Source organism: Oncorhynchus mykiss, chromosome 5 (genome assembly GCF_013265735.2).
Source record: "Oncorhynchus mykiss isolate Arlee chromosome 5, USDA_OmykA_1.1, whole genome shotgun sequence".
NCBI lineage: Eukaryota > Metazoa > Chordata > Actinopteri > Salmoniformes > Salmonidae > Oncorhynchus > Oncorhynchus mykiss.
Window position 1 is genome coordinate 24,267,179 of NC_048569.1, and position 20,425 is coordinate 24,287,603.

A 20,425-nucleotide genomic window follows, 5' to 3' on the forward strand; every position below is an offset into this window, starting at 1 on the left:
AGTTGCAACATAAGACACAGAAATTACAAGGGTTTGATGTGAGGACTGGTGTCACACGTCTTCAAAGTGTGCCAAGTAATTTCGATGCACTTTATGACTCAAGGATGACAAACTATAAGGTGTTTATTACTCTCTCTTAGCTGTATTGTTGAGGATTTAGAGCAGGGGTGTCAAACTCATTCCATAGAGGGCCTAGTGTCTGAAGATTGTTTGTCTCTCCTTTCAATTAAGACCTAGACAATCAGGCGAGGGGAGTTCTCTACCAATTAGTGACCATAATTCATCAATCATGTACAAGGGAGGAGCGTAAACATGCAGACACTCAGCCCTCCATGGAATGAGTTTGACACCTGAACTAGAGCAAGTGTACTTGTAGTTACTTTATTTGGGACTCAACCCTGCATCCCCGCCATCACACAATGATCCATTAGAAATTGTGCAATTTGAAAGCCTGTTCTCTTGCCAACATGACTAGCTAAGTTATAAAATATGATATTACAGTTTTAGGCTTCACGGTGCAATTCAGAGAAACAGATCGTAATTTTGGTGTGCATAGAAATGAGTCATGAGCGCATTCAGGTGCGTGTGCCGCGGTGAATTTTCTTAATCGACAATCATAGGCTCCTGTTCAGATAAACTCAGGGTATGACATGTCATCTTGTAACTGTACATCAAACATAATGATCATAAACGTTGACACTGTATATGACGAGTTATATGGAAATGTAAAGTGCACATTTAGACTCAATATGTGTTTGGCTTGCTTGTATGACATCAAAGGTATTTATTATAATCCTCAACATCTTTCAAAATACATAGTCCTCTTAAACTCTTCACTCAGACAACAAAACATTTGCAAAAGTTGCCCCAATGAGAGGGAGGGATGGGGTGCGTGCTGTGCTCAAGTTCAGAACGGTTGTCAGTCAAAACCCATACAGAGCTGTGAAGCACTGAGCCAGAAGTTATGTATAGTAGGGCCAGAAGTTATGTATAGTAGGGCCAGAAGTTATGTATAGTAGGGCCAGAAGTTATGTATAGTAGGGCCAGAAGTTATGTATAGTAGGGCCAGAAGTTATGTATAGTAGGGCCAGGATGATACCAGTATCGCGATACTCGTTAGTATCGTGGCAAAGAAACAAAACACAAAGCGGATTTGACTTCTTCAGGAAAACAGCACTAATGTTGGAAACAAACATTATGTTGTCATCCAGAGTCACATGTATTTATTTTCCAAACTATAAGCACACAATATTTTACATACAGCAGGTTTTTAAAGGACCAAAGAGTTTGAACTGCTTTGCGTTTTCATTTTTGCCAAGAAAAAAAATACTTTGATACTGGTATTGTCACAGCCCTAATTTATAGCATGTTACTATACTTCCACTGTGTCCAATTTAGTCATTTATCAGTGCCCAAATGTGCAATTTTCAACCCGTATATGGGTACGAGTGTAAAGGGCTACATACCTGGACACCATGCAGGGACAGACACAGAGACTTTACAGTCTTTCCTCATAGAGGACAAGATTACTACATCTAAACACCATTACTATCATCAATATATCCGTTTAGTATTGGGACACAGAGTCTGATACCATAGAAACCACAACCAGTGGTTCCAAAATAGTGGCAGCAGCCACTGGTTAGCCACAGGTTAGATTATCAGGCTGTGCACAAAAAACTGGTGGGTAACAAACAGTCAGAAAGATCTAGGTAGGTAACTGAATAAAAACGGTTTCTCTGAGACATTCTTCTGCCTTAGAAGGCACTTTGTGCATTATTTTCAGAGGCAGAGCGTACTGCAATGCAGCACAACAATGTGTGCAAGTCTGTGTGTGTGTGTTTGCATTGTGTTCTAAGTTCTACCAAAATAGATCTGATTTGCAGCAGAAAATGTATGCAAAGCCGAGCTCTACATAACATGCTGCAGGGGGGTTGGGGGGAAAGACGCAAAGAATGTGATGGACCAAAAATCTATCATGTTGGGTTTTCATTGAAAGCTGCAGATATTTGTATGAACTACATATATTTTCTGTTGAGGGTAACTACCTCATTGATCCACCATTGTTTTTCAATCATAAGGAGTAATATGGAAGTGAGTAAGCAGTAATGCCTTGAGCGAATCTTTTGTAATTTATCAAGACTGAGAGGAGGGGCGGGTAGAGTGGGGGGGGATAGATAGAGAGAGAACGAGAGGGGTGTTGAGTGTGTGTGTGTGTGTGTGTGTGTGTGTGTGTGGGGGGGGGTAGACAGAGAGAGAGGTACAAAGAGAAAGACAATCCACCTTGGAGAATCTGTGAGAGCAGGACGAGAACTGACGTAGCTCCACGTTGAAGTCTTCATCATTGGTATCCTCCTCTTCTTCCTCTGTCTCCAAGTGATGGTACCTATCCGATCGAGCTGTAGGGATAAAACATTAGTTACCATCTTTACTAACTTTCACTTTTGAAGTGGCTGTATTCTATAGTATAGGTTAGTGTACATTTTGAGAGCAGGAAGTAAACTCACTGTCAAAGTAGCTGGTGTCGTCCTCTGACTCCAGCTGAGGGATGAACTCAGCCTTCTGTCTCAGCAGACTGTCCCAGTCCAGAGTGTGGAAGAACTGGTGGTGCTTCACCTCATATGCACCACCTAAGGATGGAAGGACATGCAGTACACATTAAGAACACAGAGACACTCAGAGATACACAGATATCTTGCACACAAAAGACTAGTGAATGCAAGCACTACAAACGCACTCAAACACTTCCGCTCCGTCCAAGATAAAGGTTGACATTGGACAGCGGTGGCAATGCCCCAACACAAAAGGAAGAAGTGCAGACGCTAACATTTCTTCCTCGCTTTATCATTGGCTGGCACCCAAAAGTCGTATCACCGGTCATAAATTATGCAGTGCAATTTCCTGCCGGTGACCTTTGAGGAAGGGACGGAGGACCGCCTGCTGAATGGTTCGACTCGACCCAGGGGATAGGCTCTGATGAATGCAGTCCCGTGTAACCTGATTAGATTGAATCTGCTACGCAGGAGACTAAATTTACATCCTAAATGGCCCACTATTCCCTATGCTGCACTACCTTTGACCAGAGCCCTATGGGCGATATAGGGAATAGGGTGCCATTTAGACGTAGTCAAACAGTGGGCGGCCCGTGGTCTCCGGTCAGGGACAATGTTTACGATCCGCAGACGCTGATGATGCGTGACCTTGCCCAGGTCGACATTCCTGAGGGGGCCCATTTACAAGGCAGTATTGTTATGTGATAAACTGTTCCGCCTATTTGGTTGACCCAATTTCTCCCTCTGTATGTTTAAATAATGCGCTGTGATGAGAAGCCACATGGACAGTTATGGGAATATAGCACTGTCTGTACCTGGAATATTTTATCTGAGGAGAGAGAATGCTCCCTGGTAGGTCATAACTGGTTGTAAAACCTCTTGACAGTAAAAAGGTGCTGAGTTTCAACAAACTAAAAGTAACCCACATAAATGTGCCAGAACTGTAGGTTCTTTACACATGGTCCTTCCCAGCACGGTTCCATCAACTATGGTGAATGTGAAACCAGGCCAGCCCAGTACAGCTTGGCTTGGCTCGGTAGTGTGAAAATTGTATTTGTGTGTGGCATGTGTTGTGCACAACTTGTGACTTGACTACCTGTGCCCATCCTCTCCAGGGGGTTCTGTCTGAGTAGGAGGGTGATCAGTTCCTGGGAGTCAGCAGGGGGAGCGTCCTCTCCCTCCGGCCAGTTGATCTCATCTGGGAAACAACACATACTCAGTTCGTTAGCACTTAGTAATATCCCAGAAACAACATATACTGCATTAACTAGCAGTTAGCAATATCCATGAGATAACAAATACTGAGTTAGCTAGCAGCTAGCAATATCCCATAGACAACACATACTGAGTTAGCTAGCAGTTAGCAATATCCATGAGACAACACATACTGAGTTAGCTAGCAGCTAGCAATATCCCATAGACAACACATACTGAGTTAGCTGTGAGCCACAGTTTTAACAGTCCCACAATTATAATCTGATTAATGCATGCTATTGTGCACTTCCTTAGACAAAGGTCATATTGTTTATTATTGACAACCTTCACTACCTCAAGGATGAGAAATTCAATTCATCAGTGTCTGTTCTCCAGTACTAAAATAATGTGTTATCCAGGTCTGAAAAAATGATTGTGTCTGCATGTTTGTGTGTATGTGTGTGAGTCTGTTCATGTGTGTTTGACCAGTGTAGACCGCTAGCAACAGTTGAGAAATACCAGTGTATACCAAACCAGTAGATTCTGTGCCATGCCACGGTTGTCTCTTTGGCGCCATGAGGCCCCCATTTTAATCAAATTTGGGAGTGGGGCATGAATATGCATGGTGGCCCTCAGGCCTGAGCAGCGTGGCATTCAGCTCAGTGTGTTCAGAGCCCTTTAATTAACACTGGGTCTCTATGGTCTAGTATGATGGAGAGCACACCAAATCTGTCATGGCACCACATTAATTAACATAGGATAGATCGAGCTTATGTGTAAAGGATCAGTTTACAAAGAACATCACATGCTGACATTTAAAAAAAAAAAATCTTATTTGTTGCATATAATAAGTAGGCGAATACACCATGTCTGTGCTATACATTTAAAATGGCTAGAAAACAATGGCCATAAGGAATTTGGCACAATATAGAGCACACCAAATCTGTCAAAGCACACCATTCAATTTCATAGGATAGATAGAGGGGGCTCTCTGACGTTCCCTGTATTGACTTCTCTCTAACAACTTCCACTGCTGTCATTTTTTAAAGTCTTGTTCCTTTAATTATCATAATGTGCTGTAAATGTAAAAAGGCTTGAACACAACAGCCATAAGGAAGTTATCATACATTTGAACTTGAGAAATGTCTTTAGTTTTAATGTAAGCCACATCCCACACAATTGGTTTTGTGCATAACATGCCTTGATCCCAAATAAATGGGAAAGATTGGCACCATCCAATTCCATTCTATTTAGTTAGATATTGCCAATCTTTCCCATTCACTGGGGATAAAGACCTTCAGATTTTTCTCCTACTTAGTAATGCATTGTTGTCAATGTTAAGTGAAATTTCAACATAATTGGAATTTAGGATTCGCCCTAAATGTCAACTCAAAAAGAGAGAAGTGAGACTGACCACTGATGACCTGTCCGAACAGTTCTTCTGGTGTGTCTCCAAAGAAGGGTACGCAACCCACCAGGAACTCATAGAGTATGATGCCCATGGCCCACCAGTCCACTGGTTTCCCATAACCCTGTCTAAGGATCACCTCTGGAGCGATGTACTCTGGGGTCCCACACACCTACACACACAGACAGAAGGCAACAGGTACTAGTAGTACGTTTTGGTGAAGCGTTGAGGCTTGAAACTGTGTCATATTTGATAAACAATCACAAGCTGTAGGTATTCAGTCTGAGCACGTCAAACAGTGTTCAAACCGGATACCGTAACGGTCATGTTCTCTCTGCTTGCTTGTTTTAATTATGAGAAACTATAAATGAGTGAGAAAGACTGGCCTATACTGTAGGTAGAATGCCAATCCATCTCTACACACTGTACCTGTTTATCAGAGAACTCTCGGGCGTCCTTCTCTATGTGTCCCTCATACAGGTTAGTGGTCATGTTCATCAGGCCCACCTTGGACAGCCCAAAGTCTGTCAGCTTGATGTGGCCCATGGAGGTCACCAACAGACTGAGGGTAGGGGAGAAAGACACGAGCATCACATAGATACCAATGAAGATAGATCTCCAAATCTGGCTCAGAATATAATAAGTAAATGAGTGACATTTGTGCCTCTGCATCTGCTTTGCTTGCTCTTTGGGATTTTAGGCTGGGTATCTGTAAAGCACTTTGTGACAATTGCTCATGTATAAAGGGCTTCATAAAATAAATGTGATTGATAGACATCAATGACCAAAGTGACTGACTATTTTAAAAACGTAAAGATCAGCAGTCTGAAGGGTGTCTAACCAGATCTGTTCATGCAGTCTTGCCAACTACTATGACATGTGTTGTCTTACCAGGCTAAGCAGCACTAACAGCACTAACAGATCTGAGATTAGACTATATCTATACACATTCCCAGTGATAGTAGCCGACTATACTATAGTGATATTAGAGACTGACTTGTCTGGTTTAAGGTCCCTGTGGACGATGCCATAGTTGTGGAGGTACTCCAGAGCCAGCACCGTCTCAGCAAAGTACATCTTGGCCATGTCCACAGGCAGGGGGCCCATGTTCTTTAACAGGTTGGCACAGTCACCGCCTAATGGCATACAGACACAGAATTGTCTTACCGAGTTAATTCTGACATTAAAATACTATATACTACAATGAAGTACATTCAACATATGATTAATCCCTACCCAAAATTGGTAATACTTTTGGTAAATAATAGGGCTGAACAACATTAACCAGTATTTCTAGAGCAGTTTATCCCCCTGGTGAGCCTCCGGTCTTCCACAGTTTTGGTAAGAAAGAAAAGAAAAAAATAAATGGCTGCCTACCTTCCACATACTCCATGACCATGCAGAGGTGTCGTCGTGTTTCGAAGGAGCAGAACATTGAGACCACGAAGGGGTTCTCAGCGAAGGTCAGGATGTCTCTTTCCACAAATGCCTGCTGGATCTGGTTCCTCAGCATCAGGTTCTGTTTGTTGATCTTCTTCATGGCAAAGCGCTGCTTGGTCTCCTTGTGGCGCACCAGATACACAGCCCTGTTACAGTGAGAAGACAATACATCAGACACACTGTTCAGGCTGAGGTAAATCAAGCATATATTGCTCGGTCAGAGAATGACATTGTTAGTCATATGCAGGTAACTGCCAAAATAAAGAAAACACCAACAAAGTGTCTTAATAGGGTGTTGGGCCACGAGTCAGCAGAACAGCTTCAATGTGCCTTGGCATTTATACATGACCCTAAGCATGATGGGAGATTAATTGCTTAATTAACTCAGGAAACACACCTTAGATCATGGCTTAGGAAGAAAACAGGACAGGGCCATGAATTGGAGATGGTAAACATAAGTGAAAAATGTCCTTTGTATAAACCCAAATCACATATCCCATTCAAACACTAAATAACAGCTGAAACAGATCAGAATTCCATCATAACCGTCCTCACTGATACCAGAGAAGATGCTCTCACCCGTAGGCTCCGTTGCTGATGAGTTTGTTCATCTCAAAGTCCATCTCGCAGGGCTTTCGTCTGGATCGCAGGGCCGCGTTCAGACTCTGGGACTGGGAGGACAAGAGGAGAGAAACTTTATTCTACTGAAATAATAACCTGCAACTAAAAACTTGAATAAAATATGCTGAATACTCACAGAGTCATCTGTCTCGGGTGTTTCAGCTATCCCACTATCATAACTGGTCATCTGAGCAATTTCTAGAGGAGCAGGACCGAGAGAAACAACATGTCAGCATTTCATTCAACTTCGCCATTTCAGCATTTTCACCTTCAGACACAAAACAGTGCCCTTTGGATCCAGATGTCTTCTATATACTCCAACATTTAGTCAAAGCCTATAGAGAGTACTGTATATTAACACACTTTATTTGGCAGTTAAGAAACAGTCTGTTGAGCGGAGTCTGAGAAATCCTACAGGAGGGGAAATTACATGGAAACCAGAAGAGGCAGCAACACAAACACATGTCGGACATCCAATAAGAAAACCACAACTTCAGAACACTCCTGTGTGTGCGTGTGTCTCTTGCGTGTACATTCGGGCATGCACATGCATGTGTGTGTGCATCCCCTCCCATCAGCACTGTATGAACAGCAGGAGCTAGCGAATCAGGAGTGGGTTGTTCGGTCATCCCAACAGTGACACTAAACACATTTCTAATGTAACTTAGCATCTGTCCCTGCCTAGGAGGCTGCTTCCAGCGCTCCAGGCTACTGGGCAAGAAAAAAACACAGGATAGGCCCAGGGGAAATGAGTCAAGAGACATTGGCCAATGAGGACGGAGGTTAGTGAGCCAGTCTGTGTCGATCTGTTTCAGCTCTATAGGGAGACCATTTGTTCCCAATTAGTCAGAATGAACGCTGGGGTTTGAGTGGAGAGAGGAGAGGCACATTAGGATGGCAGTCAGTTCAGTACAGGACATCACTCTACGCCACCATCATAGAACTTCTCTATTCTTGTCATATTAGCCTTGCTAGTTATATTAGCCTAGCTAGTTATATTAGCCTTGCTAGTCATATTAGCCTTGCTAGTCATATTAGCCTTGCTAGTTATATTAGCCTTGCTAGTTATATTAGCCTTGCTAGTTATATTAGCCTTGCTAGAAAAGTTAGCTGTAATGCTGACAATATTTTGGTAATTGGGTAGCTGGTACTTCTAGTACTAGTTCTTCTGTAGTAGTAATACAAGTAATTCATCTTATCTAAAAAAAGAATTCTGCTCCAGCAATGCTTTCAAAACGTTAAACACCAATATCGAAAACATAATTAGGATTTATTTCAATTATATTATTTTCTCTCAGTACATTACGGAGGGAGTTTCACGAGGACGTTAACGTTAATTAAAATGTAATAAATTATTTGCCGATGATTCCTCTCCTCCACTGAAACGAGATTAAGAAACCAATTTAGGCTGTAGTGTTCTGATGAAACTGGTTGGGTGAAGTAGATTCACGATCAGAAATCTTATGCTTATATTCTCATCAGGTCATCAATGTAGTGTTGACAGGTGCTTTGAGAACAAAGTGTGAGAAGTGATGGGATGATATACAATACAATCTATTCACCTCATTGAATAATTGATTAAAAAAAATGAAGGTCGACAGTAGCCTCAACAGCACTCTGTAGGGTAGCACCATGGTGAAACCGGAGGACAGCAAGCTTCCACCCTACTCTGGGTACATTGACTTCAATACAAAATCTAGGAGGCTCATGGTTCTCACCACCTTCCATAGACTTACACAGTAATTATGGCAACTTCCAATAGACATCCTCCAACCTATCAGAGCTCTTGAAGCATGACCTGACATGTTGTCCACCCAATCAAAGGGTCAGAGATTTAATCTAGTACTGAAAGCATCAGCTACATCTAGCTAGCACTGCAGTGCATAAAATGTGGTGAGTAGTTGACTCAAAGAGAAACAATCTGGGAACAAAATAATTTCTTAAATGGAGGAGCAAGAAAGTGCTTGCTATATTTACATATAATTTATATATTTTTTTACTTTCACTTACTTAGCTAGCAAATGCAACTAGCTAGTTTAGCCTACTCAAACACCCAGCTCAAACAGATAAATGCTATGTTAGCTAGCTGGCTATGACTATCCATCACAAGGAACTCTTCCAAGTCAAGGTAAGCTTTTGAAAAATTAATTTGATTGTCAACGGAGCCCGCTGGTGTAACTGCTATACTGCTTACTGATTGTACTGCATGATTTTAGCAGGTTTACTAACATATGGTGACAATGATATAGGCTATGTGTGGTTTGAAAGGTTTTTCGCATGGTCACAGACAGCTGATGTGTCGTGCATTGAAGTCCACAAGCAAAGGCAAAAGGTGAGAGGAGGAGAGCACGTAGATGCAAGGAGGACTCCACCGAGCTGTTTGTACGTGGCTCTGAAAGAGAACTGTTTGCGTGTAATCAGGGGTGTACTCAGACCGCCAATTCTGTTTAAAAACATTTCTTAAACAGAAGCAAACGGAACGCAACTGTTGGACTAATGATTACACACTCGATCAGTCTGAACGCGGCCCTGCGATCCAGACGAAAGCCAGACGAAAGCCCTGCGAGATGGACTTTGAGATGAACAAACTCCTCAGCAACAGAGCCTACGAGTGAGAGCATCCTCTCTGGTATCAGTGAGGACGGTTATGATGGAATCCTTATCATTTTCAGCTGTTATTTAGGATTTGAATAGGATTGGTGATTTGGATTTGACTTAATGGGCATTTTTCACTCATGTATACAATCTCCAATTCATGGCCCTGTCCGGTTTTCAGCTATTTTTTAAAATATATATTTTCTATTTTTGATATATTGAATGAGCTAATTATTTCAAAAGGCATAAAATATACTTGGTTGTAATGTTATGTAATCAAGGGTGGTCAACCATCCTCCAGGAGAGCTCATGTGCAGGCTTTTATTCCAGTCCTCTCTAACAAACCACATTTCAAATCAAAATCAATTAAAATGTTATTAGTCACATGCGCCGAATACAACTTACGAGCCCCTAACCGACATGGCAGTTTAAAAAAATATGAGTAAAAAATAAAAGTAACAAGTAATTAAAGAGCAGCAGTAAAATAACAGCGAGACTATACACGGAGGTACTGGTACAGAGTCAATGTGCGGGGGCACCGGTTTGTTGAGGTAATATGTATACGTCGGTAGAGTTAAAGTGACTATGCATAGATGATAACAGAGTAGCAGCGGTGTAAAAGAAGGGGGAGGGCAATGCAAATAGTCTGGGTAGCCATTTGATTAGATGTTCTGGAGTCTTAAGGCTTGGCGGTAGAAGCTGCTTCATCTAACCACTTTTTTATTGATTGAATCACGGTGCTTCCTGCTTTAATTTTTGCTTGCCAGCAGGAATCAGGAGGATATAATTATGGTCAGATTTGCCAAATGGAGGGCGAGGGAGAGCTTTGTACACGTCTGTGTGTAGAGTAAAGGTGGTCCAGAGCTTTTTTCCCTCTGGTTGCATATTTAACACGCTGATAGAAATTTGGTGAAACAGATTTAAGTTTCCCTGCATTAAAGTCCCCGGCTACTAGGAGAGCCGCCTCTGGGTGAGCGTTTTCCCGGTGTAGCCTCCGACACATTGGTGCGGCTGGCTTCCGGGTTGGATGCGCGCTGTGTTAAGAAGCAGTACGGCTGGTTGGGTCGTGTATCGGAGGACGCATGACATTCAACCTTCGTCTCTCCCGAGCCCGTACGGGAGTTGTAGCAATGAGACAAGATAGTAGCTACAACAATTGGATACCACGAAATTGGGGAGAAAAAGGGGTAAAATAAAAAAATAAAAAAGATTACAGTTTTGAATGTCCCCTTGGTAGTTTAATCTTCCGCCTAGGTCATCGATTTTATTTTCCAAAGATTGCACGTTTGCTAGCAAAATGGAAGGAAGTGGGAGTTTCTTCGATCGCCTACGAACTCCCAGAAGGCAGCCTGCCCTCTGGCCCCTTTTTCGTCACCTTCTCTTCATGCAAATGATGGGGATCTGGGCCTGTTCGCGGGAAAGCAGTATATCATTCACGTCAGGCTCGTTGCAATGTCCCATACATTGGATGCCCAAATAAACTGGAAGTATCTACAAAACAAGTTTTGAAACCACATAATCCAAAAGAAAGGCTACATAAAAAAAATAACTGTTTGCGATTCAAACTTATTTGGATTCATCGAGATTGAACGGAATCCCAACTAATACAATGGTGAAATGAATCATTTGTTCAGTCAAAAATAACTGTTTAAATGAATTGTTCAAGAAAGTAAATCAATTTTGTATGACCTTATTCACGAGTGTTGGTGGAAAGTTTTAGGGATATGCAAACAATCATGTTAATAATAGTTAAACAGTTAATTACAGGGTACAATATATGTTTTGAATTGGCTACCTAGCTATTAGTCTGTTCTCTATCATATTTTATAGGCCTACCTGCCTGCCGCTGCAATGTCCAACTGTCTCTCTCTCCTTGAGCAACGGCCCACTCCTCTCGCACACATGCAGGTGATGTGCGCAATCACGGACGCACTAAAGTGCATTCCGATCCTGGCTTATATGTTGATATTTAAAAAAAAAATGTTTTTAACTGTGCCTAAAAAATGTACATCAAGATTAACTATTTGATATATTTCCATGACTTATCCAAAACGTTTTAGATTTGATCATTTTCTTAAACTTTTCCCCGCCTGGAAAACACAATTTTAAAAGTCCAGGATTTCCATGACTGCAAAATATTGGATTGGTGCAAGCGTGGCTTGAGGGAGTTTCCACCATATTCCTCACACCAGTCCATTCCTTTTAAATCAATGAGGGAGTGTGTACACTTTGTGATACGGGTGAAAAATTGGAACGTAGCCAGTGTCATCTGTAGCGCATGAATATCAAGGCTAGCACATCTTAGGTTTCACATCACGAAATAAGTTATTTTCTACATACTCAGAAACTTCTTGATTACTTGAATAAAGCAGGCCACCACTGGAATGAGTTCACAGCCCCATGCAGCTTTCAGCAGAAAGCACTCTTTTCAATCTGAATGTGTGATGTTTGGCTGCACCTCCACTCATGTTGGTTTAGGCACTGTCTACCTGCCCAACTCCTAAAAGGTCAAACCTGGCATACCTTCCAGGGGGTCCCGTGTGAGCCCCAACTGGCTGATGATGTAGCGGGGGATGTCAGTCTTGATGCCCTGGCCCTCTTTGGCGTGACCCTCGGCAGCCTCCAACAGATGGTAGAACTCCTCTGGATCAAACTCCTGAGGAGAGGACAACACAGGGACACAGGTTTCACTACAACACTTCTGGAACTCTTAGTTTTAAGTTTCAATAGGCATTGTCTGAGTGCTGTTGGCTTTTCTCTGGGTTGATAATGTAACAATCAATCAATAGCAGGAGTGCGAGGAGGATGCATCTGTATGGCTCGTCACCAGGTCGCAAGCCTCGTCTTTATACAACAGAGACATGGATGAGATGTCTGTCAAATGACTCACATAATTGAAACCTAGTTTAGATAGAGCTACGTGGTCATTTGTGTAGTTCTGATTAGCCGTGGGACAGAAATAAGTCATATTTAGTATTAATGCCCAGAGATTTGACTAGTCACCCCACATGGTCAGGAAAAACTCCTGGCCCTAGTATAATTTTTGTAATATGTGTGAGTGAGAAGTCATTGCCATGTGCTTGGTAGCTAACTAGTGACAATCAGGCGAGACATACCAGGCATTCCAGGAGGCGCGCTGGCCTGGCGATGACAATGAGGATCTTCTTTACCAGCTCTTTGATGAAGTTCACCTCCTGGCTCTCCGACCGGGACGTGGACTATACACACACACACAACAGAACACACTCGCTCAACATTTTATACAGACCTGTGAGCTGATCAGTGCTCGGGACTGGAAGTACCATTAAGTAAGAGGGAGGGATTATCATAGAAAGCCTGCATGAGGGGAGAGGACACTGAGCAATACAGAATACCTCACTTAAAAAATGACTTTGAATACCGTAGCGGTAAGAGAGCACTGTAAATCAAATAATTTTGGTGAAAGAATCTGTTTGATTGTATCAAAGTCCTATGCAGTAATGTGTACCGATATTGTAATTACACTGTGCTTATTACTATGGTAAAAGGTTCATGTATTTTAAAGTGGGGCAGGTGGCACCACACTACTCTCTATTGCTTTCTTTCCTCGTCTACTTTCCTTCATTATGCCAGATGATTAATATCGGAGTAGACGACACAAGGAAAGGTAACCACTTAACATTACTGAGCTGCACCAGTAGGGTCACCCACCTCCTGGAATAGCTTCTCCAGCTTGTCGGTGAGCTCACAGAAGTAGCGCGAGGTGACGTGGCCCAGGCGGCTCTTCTCCAGGCAGTCGCGGACCAGCTCGATGATCTGATGGTGGGCAAACCCCAGCACACCGTCCGCCAGCGGCAGCACGCTCTCCGGGGAGCTGGTCCGGATGATCTCCTGGATCCTCTCCTCCATCTGGGCCGTGGCCTTGAGACATGGAGGGGTGGAAAAGGTTAGAAGGAGAGGACGAGAGAGGACGAGAGAGGACGAGAGAGGACGAGAGAGAGAGAGAACGAGAGAGAGAGAGAGAGAGAGAACGAGAGAGAGAGAGAGAGAGAGAGAGAGAACGAGAGAGAGAGAGAGAGAGAGAGAGGGTAAAAAGGTTTAAAGGTGGTAGAAAGGGGTGGCAAAAGTGGTCAGAGAGGGTAAAAAGTTTAGAAGTGGCTAAAAAAGAGCAACTATTTTGTCACTGTGTAATAAACCTTATGTAAGACATTGGCATTTTGTTTTGATACCAAATGACAGGCGACAAGGCCCCTCACCTTAGGAAAGCGTTCCTTGTAGACATGGTTCATCATAATAATCTCATGATCACAACAGGATGGGGATCTTCCAGGGCTGCAAACAAATAAGAATATAAAGGAAAGATCAGTACTTATATTACAACACATACTGTATCTTACAGCAAAAAAATGCATTGATATACAGTGCTTTCGGAAAGTATTCAGACGCCTTGACTTTTTCCACATTTGGTTGCTTTACATCCTTACTCTAAAATGTATTAAATTGATTTTTTTCATTAATCTACACACAGTACCCCATATTGACAAAGCAAAAACAGGTTTTTAGAAATGTTTGCACAGTTATAAAAAAATAAAAACTGAAATATCACATTGACATAAGTATTCAAACCCTTTACTCAGTACTTTGTTGAAGCACCTTAAGCTCTGTCAGGCTGGATGGGGAGCATTGCAGCACAGCTATTTTCTGTTCTCTGCAGAGATGTTCAAATCGAGGTTTCAAGTCCAGGCTCTGGCTGGGCCACTCAAAGACATTCAGATACTTGCCCAAAGCCACTCCAGCGTTGCCTTGGCTGTGTGCTTAGGGTCACTGTCCTGTTGGAAGGTGAACAATCACCCCAGTCTGAGGTCCTGAATGCTCTGGAGCAGGTTTTCATGAAGGATCCTTGTACTTTTCTCTGTTCATTTTTCCCTCAATCCTGACTAGTCTCCCAGTCCCTGCTGCTGAAAAACATCAACACAGCATGCTGCCACCACCATGCTCCACCGTAGGGATGGTGCCAGGTTTCCTCCAGACATGATGCTTAGCATTCAGGCCAAGGAGTTCAATATCAGACAAGATCATCTGGTTTCTCATGGTCTTTTGGCAAACACGAAATCAAAACAAATTTTATTGGTCAAATGTGCCGAATACAACAGGTGTAGTAGACCTTATAGTGAAATGATTACTTACAAGCCCTTAACACACTTTTTTTGGGGCATTTTCTTAAAACTCAGAGATAAGAAAAACAAATAATTCAAGAGCAGCAGTAAATAATAGCGGGGCTATATACAGGTTCAGAGTCAATGTGTCAATGTGCGGGGGCACCAGTGACGAGGTAATTGAGGAAATATGTACATGCAGGTAGGGTTATTAAAGTGGCTATGCATAGATAATAACAGAGAGAAGCAGCAGCGTGGTGGGGGTGCAAATAGTCTGGGTAGCCATTTGATTAGCTGTTCAGGAGTCTTATGGCTTGTGGGAAGAAGCTGTTCAGAAGCCTCTTGGACCTAGATTTATCACTCCGGTACTGCTTGCCGTGCGGTAGCAGAGAGAACAGTCCATGACTAGGGTGGCTGGAGTCTGACAATTTTTAAGGCCTTCCTGACACCGCCTGGTATATAGGTATAGCTTGGCCCCGGTGATGTACTGGGCCGTACACACTACCCCCTGCAGTGCCTTGTGGTCGGAGACCGAGCAGTTGCCATACCAGGCAGTGATGCTCTCGATGGTGCTGTTAAACCTTTTGAGGATCCTTTTCCTGTAATCCACAATAATCTCCTTTGTCTTGATCACGTTGAGGGAGAGGTTGTTGTCCTTGCACCACACGGTCAGGTCTCTGACCTCCTCCCTGTAGGCTTCCTCATTGCTCTTGTTGATCAGGCCTACCACTGTTGTGTCATCAGCAAACTTGGTGTTGGAGTCGCGCCTGGCCGCGCAGTCATGAGTAAACAGGGAGTACAGGAGGGGACTGAGCACACATTCCTGAGGGGCCCCCATGTTGAGCATCAGCGTGGCAGATGTGTTGTTACCTACCCTTACCACCTGGTGGCAGCACGTCAGTAAGTCTAGGATCCAGTTGCAGAGGGAGGTGTTTTGTCCCAGGGTCCTTAGCTTAGTGATGAGCTTTGAGGACACTATGCTGTTGAACACTGAGCTGTAGTCAATGAATAGCATTCTCACATAGGTGTTCCTTTTGTCCAGGTGGGAAAGGGCATTGTGGAGTGCAATAGATTGCATCATCTGTGGATCTGTTGGTGCGGTATGCAAATTGGAGTGGGTCTAGGGTTTCTGGGATAATGGTGTTGATGTAAGTCATGACCAGCTTTTCAAAGCATTTCATGGCTACAGACGTGAGAGCTACGGGTCAGTAGTCATTTAGGCAGGTTACCTTAGTCTCTGTGCCCAAGAACACTATGGTGGTCTGCTTGAAACATGTTGGTATTACAGACTCAGACAGGGAGAGGTTGAAACTGTCAGTGAAGGCCCTGCGACCTTGTGAATGTTGAACTGTTTAAAGGTCTTACTCACATCGGCTGCGGAGCGCGTGATCACACAGTCAACCGGACGAGCTGGTGCTCTCATGTATGTTTCAGTGTTACTTGCCTCGAAGCGAGCATAGAAGTTATTTAGCTCGTCTGGTAGGCTTGTGACACTGGGCAGCTCTTGGTAGGGCTTCCTTTTGTAGTCTGTAATAGTTTGCAAGCCCTGCCACATCCAACGAGTTATGGAGCCGCTGTAGTACGATTCGATCTTAGTCCTGTATTGACGCTTTGCTTGTTTGATGGTTCGTCGCAGAGCATAGTGGGATTTCTTATAAGCTTCTGGGTTAGAGTCCCGCTCCTTGAAAGCAGCAGCTCTACCCTTTAGCTCGGTGCGAATGTTGCCTGTAATCCATGGCTTCTGGTTGGGGTATGTACATACGGTAACTGTGGGGGCGACGTCCTCAATGCACTTATTGATGAAGCCAGTGACTGATGTGGTGTACTCCTCAATGCCATCGGAAGAATCCTGGAACATATTCCAGTCTGTGCTAGCAAAACAGTCCTGTAGTGGTAAAACTGATTTAAGTTTCCCTGTATTAAAGTCACTGGCCACCTGGAGCGCCGCCCCCGTATGAGCGTTTTCCTGTTTTCTTATGGCGGAATACAGCTTATTGAGTGCGGTTTCAGTGCCAACTTCGCTCTGCGGTGGAATGTAGACAGCTACGAAAAATACAGATGGAAACTCTCTAGGTAGATAGTGTGGTCTACAGCATACCATGAGATACTCTACCTCAGGCGAGAAAAACTTTGAGACTTCCTTAGATATCGTGCCTCCGTACATACCTGAGACTGCGCGAGCGGGGTCGCATTGGCGCTGTCCCCCTCCGTCGGTCGTCCCCGGCGATGCTCTCGGTGCAGAAGTGCTTGGAGAGAAAGTGCAGCTCATCCGGGGTGGGCTGGAAGGGTAGCTGGTGCAGCTTCTCCTGTGATGAACAGGACGACTGGAAATGAAATGAATATACATTGAACGAGAAAAGAAAAGATAAAAAGGAGAGGCTAATGCTTTGATGAATGTTTTTGCACGAGAGAATGACAGATACCAGGAGAGTAGCATGTTTGTTCTGACTGTTGTGTTTATGTGATTGGGTAAATGTTCATTACGGTATTGATGCCCTTTTACAGTGTTTTGAAAATGAAGGACAAACTTATGGGTGCCAAAATGGTTGCGACGGTACAGTAGATGAAAGCTAACAAATTACTGTGAACATTCCCATTTCTTCTCATTACATTGTTCTCAAATCCAATCCAAATAGGGATTCAATTTAAACTAAACTGTAAACATAGCCTGGACAAACAACACAGTTGCTGGTGTTAATCCCGCTCTATGGTAGTTCCCCCTAACCGGTCGCCCTCACCAGCCTCCGGCAACATGTTAAGTATTTATCAGCTCTAATTGATGGTCCTCAAAAAACATGGCCGTTAACAAACAACCCATTACTTTGTGTGTGACGGCTTGTTTACTTTGTGTAGTCTGCCATGGGGCCTGTTTGTGTGTGTGTGTGTGTGTGTGTGTGTGTGTGTGTCAGAGAGTTGACCATCGCCTGCCTGTGTGATTTGAGTTTGTCAGTAAACAGAGCAGAGTTATGTGTTTGTGTGTGTGTGTGTTTGTGTGTGTGTGGGTGGCCTAGCTGTGTGCCAGGGCCATATTTAGTCCAAAACAAATCTGCTGGCCCTAAATACAGCGTCTGGTGGTATGTGTCAGCCTGCGAGACACTAGCGGGAGAATGGCACCAATCATCTCTGACTACCAGTAGCCTACATTACAGCACAGTACAGCACAGTACAGCACAGTACAGTACAGTACAGCACAGTACAGCACAGGTGACTGAAGTACAGACTAGAGGATGCCCATCAGACGATCATTTCACATTGAAACATCTTTATTTGAACAATTCTTGAATATCCAGTGATCTGGTACAGTATATGTATTTTTAGATTGAAAGGGTTTTCCATCAGTATGTGAAAAAGTTAGGTTAAACAACCTTTTTGGCATTGCTTTTTAAAAAAAAAAATCTAGCTAACACATAATATATTTTGTTTTCATGGCCTTTAACAAATTGAGTGGTATGGTACATACAGAAACAGTGGAGCTGGGTGTGTTGGTGCCATAGCCAGAGGAAGGCAGAGAGGCCAAAGACCAGCGTCGTCCATCAGTCCTGCTCAAACACACAGACAGAGATAGAAAGAGACAGACAGACGTCATCATAAACTCAGAAACCATAAATAACTAAATCAGTAATATGAGAACTGTAGTTAACAAAATATAAAAATAACTATGAATGATATTCAAAACAAGACTACTCAAAGCTCCAGGATTTTGAATAACATACCTACACTACAAATGCACAACGTTCTGGATGACCTTTGACCTATGTGCAGAGTTAGGTCATTTGCAACCTTTAGCTTTCCGGAAGAATGGGTAGGAAAGACTGCTTTTCAATAGCCTACTGCAGCATTTACCGTGGATTACACTTGAGTCATTTAGCAGACACTTTTATCCAGAGTGACATACAGTAGTGAATGCACACATTGTCGTACAGGTCCCCCGTGAGAATCAAACCCACACAGGACACAGTTTCCTTGATCTACGCTACCTGCCACCCACATCTTTTTTATTTGACCTTTATTTAACTAGGCAAGTCAGTCAAGAACAAATTCTTATTTTCAATGACGGCCTAGGAAAAGTGGGTTAACTGCCTTGTTCAGGGGCAAAACAACAGATTTTAACCTTGTCAGGTCGGAGATTCGATCTTGCAACCTTTCGGTTACTAGTCCAACGCTCTAACCACTAGGCTACCCTGCCACCCCAACCTACCCTGCCACCCCAACATACCCTGCCGCCCCAACCTACCGAGTAGTGAGATGTCTTCTGTTGCACTAACCAATAACACTGAACATTGATACAAACGCAGAGGAATAACGTGTGGGGATAAAATGTAGGGACATCTAGAAACACATCAAACAGAATTTTCATGATTCAGGTATAATGGCAAGGTAACAATGACGTTGTGTATTTATACACATGCACGAACGGACATGTGAGTTAAAATGACGTTGTGTGTATTCTTAGACATGAGTAACAGGAAGAAGAGCTATGATGTTTACATGACAAAACAGAGTCCTGACATGACATGTCTGGTCTGTGGCACTGACGGAATCATAGCAATAAATAAGCTGTTAAAAGTCGTGTTGAGTGAAGGTTGAACAAAAAAGATTTCAGGCTTTTTGTGAAGACGTGGAGAAAAGCACTTCAGAAAACACAAGGAGTTTGAGTCTGAGTCTGATGATGGTAAAAGACTGAACCCTTGAACCTGCCTGTGATTTCAATCTCTGTATAGAGAGCCTGTCAGAACACAGTGAGATCCTGCCTTCGCTTCTCAAAAGAACCGTTGCCTGTCTGCGGCAGACAATAATAGCACCACAATTTGGCTTCGTTGTTTAAAAAAGGATAAATGTTTCTTTTAAGATTCATATTTCCTATGTATGCCTCAATTCTCATTCAATTTGTCAGATAACCACCAAGATAAAGTACTACAACTTTACTACTTTCTTAAAACAATAAAACCTGCCCATAAGCATTTTATTGCAGACTATTGGTATGCTAGTTGAGTAGAGTTACGGATAAAAGGTTCAACTGGCATTGACTTTTACTAATACCTTCGTGCAAATGAGAAGTGGGCTGAGGCACTAGGAGAGAAGTTTCTGGGGCTGTCTTGAGGACTCGTTCCTGTTATTCAGAGAGGAAGCAGAGAAACAAGAGGAGATTACAAGTTATTAAAGACAACATTCCAGAAACTTGAGACAAAAGCATTTTAAATGAATCTTGGAAATAATAATACTGAGCCATCAGCATAGAATCAAACCCATACCAAACCTATATTAGGACTTGGTCTTTTTTCTTTAAATAAGAAAGTGTAATAAGTCAGCATAGATGACACATTTCTTCATCAATTTACTCTCAGCTATTGTACTTTACACAGAATTTTAGATTTTATTGTGTTTCATTGGCTCTTATCTGAAGGAGCTTAATCTAGGAAGACTGAAATGGGACTGTCTCTCAAATGGGACTGACCTGCTTGAAGCAGTAATTACATAAT

General features: G+C 42.9%; 1 protein-coding gene across 5 annotated transcripts in view; it reads right to left on the reverse strand.

Moving 5' to 3' along the window:
- mast4 (microtubule associated serine/threonine kinase family member 4) overlaps positions 1-20,425 on the reverse strand; it is a 172,053-nt gene that overhangs the window by 12,772 nt on the left and 138,856 nt on the right. For 4 of the 5 annotated variants that reach the window (XM_036977102.1, XM_036977101.1, XM_036977105.1 and 1 more), the window contains 16 exons: positions 19,986-20,055; positions 18,406-18,484; positions 17,112-17,269; positions 14,046-14,121; positions 13,501-13,710; positions 12,927-13,028; positions 12,334-12,466; positions 7,352-7,413; positions 7,174-7,265; positions 6,532-6,740; positions 6,152-6,290; positions 5,584-5,716; positions 5,161-5,326; positions 3,649-3,750; positions 2,508-2,630; positions 2,284-2,399 (listed from right to left, as the gene is read on the reverse strand). In XM_036977102.1, the coding sequence (XP_036832997.1) occupies positions 2,284-2,399; positions 2,508-2,630; positions 3,649-3,750; positions 5,161-5,326; positions 5,584-5,716; positions 6,152-6,290; positions 6,532-6,740; positions 7,174-7,265; positions 7,352-7,413; positions 12,334-12,466; positions 12,927-13,028; positions 13,501-13,710; positions 14,046-14,121; positions 17,112-17,269; positions 18,406-18,484; positions 19,986-20,055 (1,970 nt within the window). The remainder of the gene's footprint in view (positions 1-2,283; positions 2,400-2,507; positions 2,631-3,648; positions 3,751-5,160; positions 5,327-5,583; positions 5,717-6,151; positions 6,291-6,531; positions 6,741-7,173; positions 7,266-7,351; positions 7,414-12,333; positions 12,467-12,926; positions 13,029-13,500; positions 13,711-14,045; positions 14,122-17,111; positions 17,270-18,405; positions 18,485-19,985; positions 20,056-20,425) is intronic. The other variant, XM_036977104.1, reaches the window with a different exon arrangement.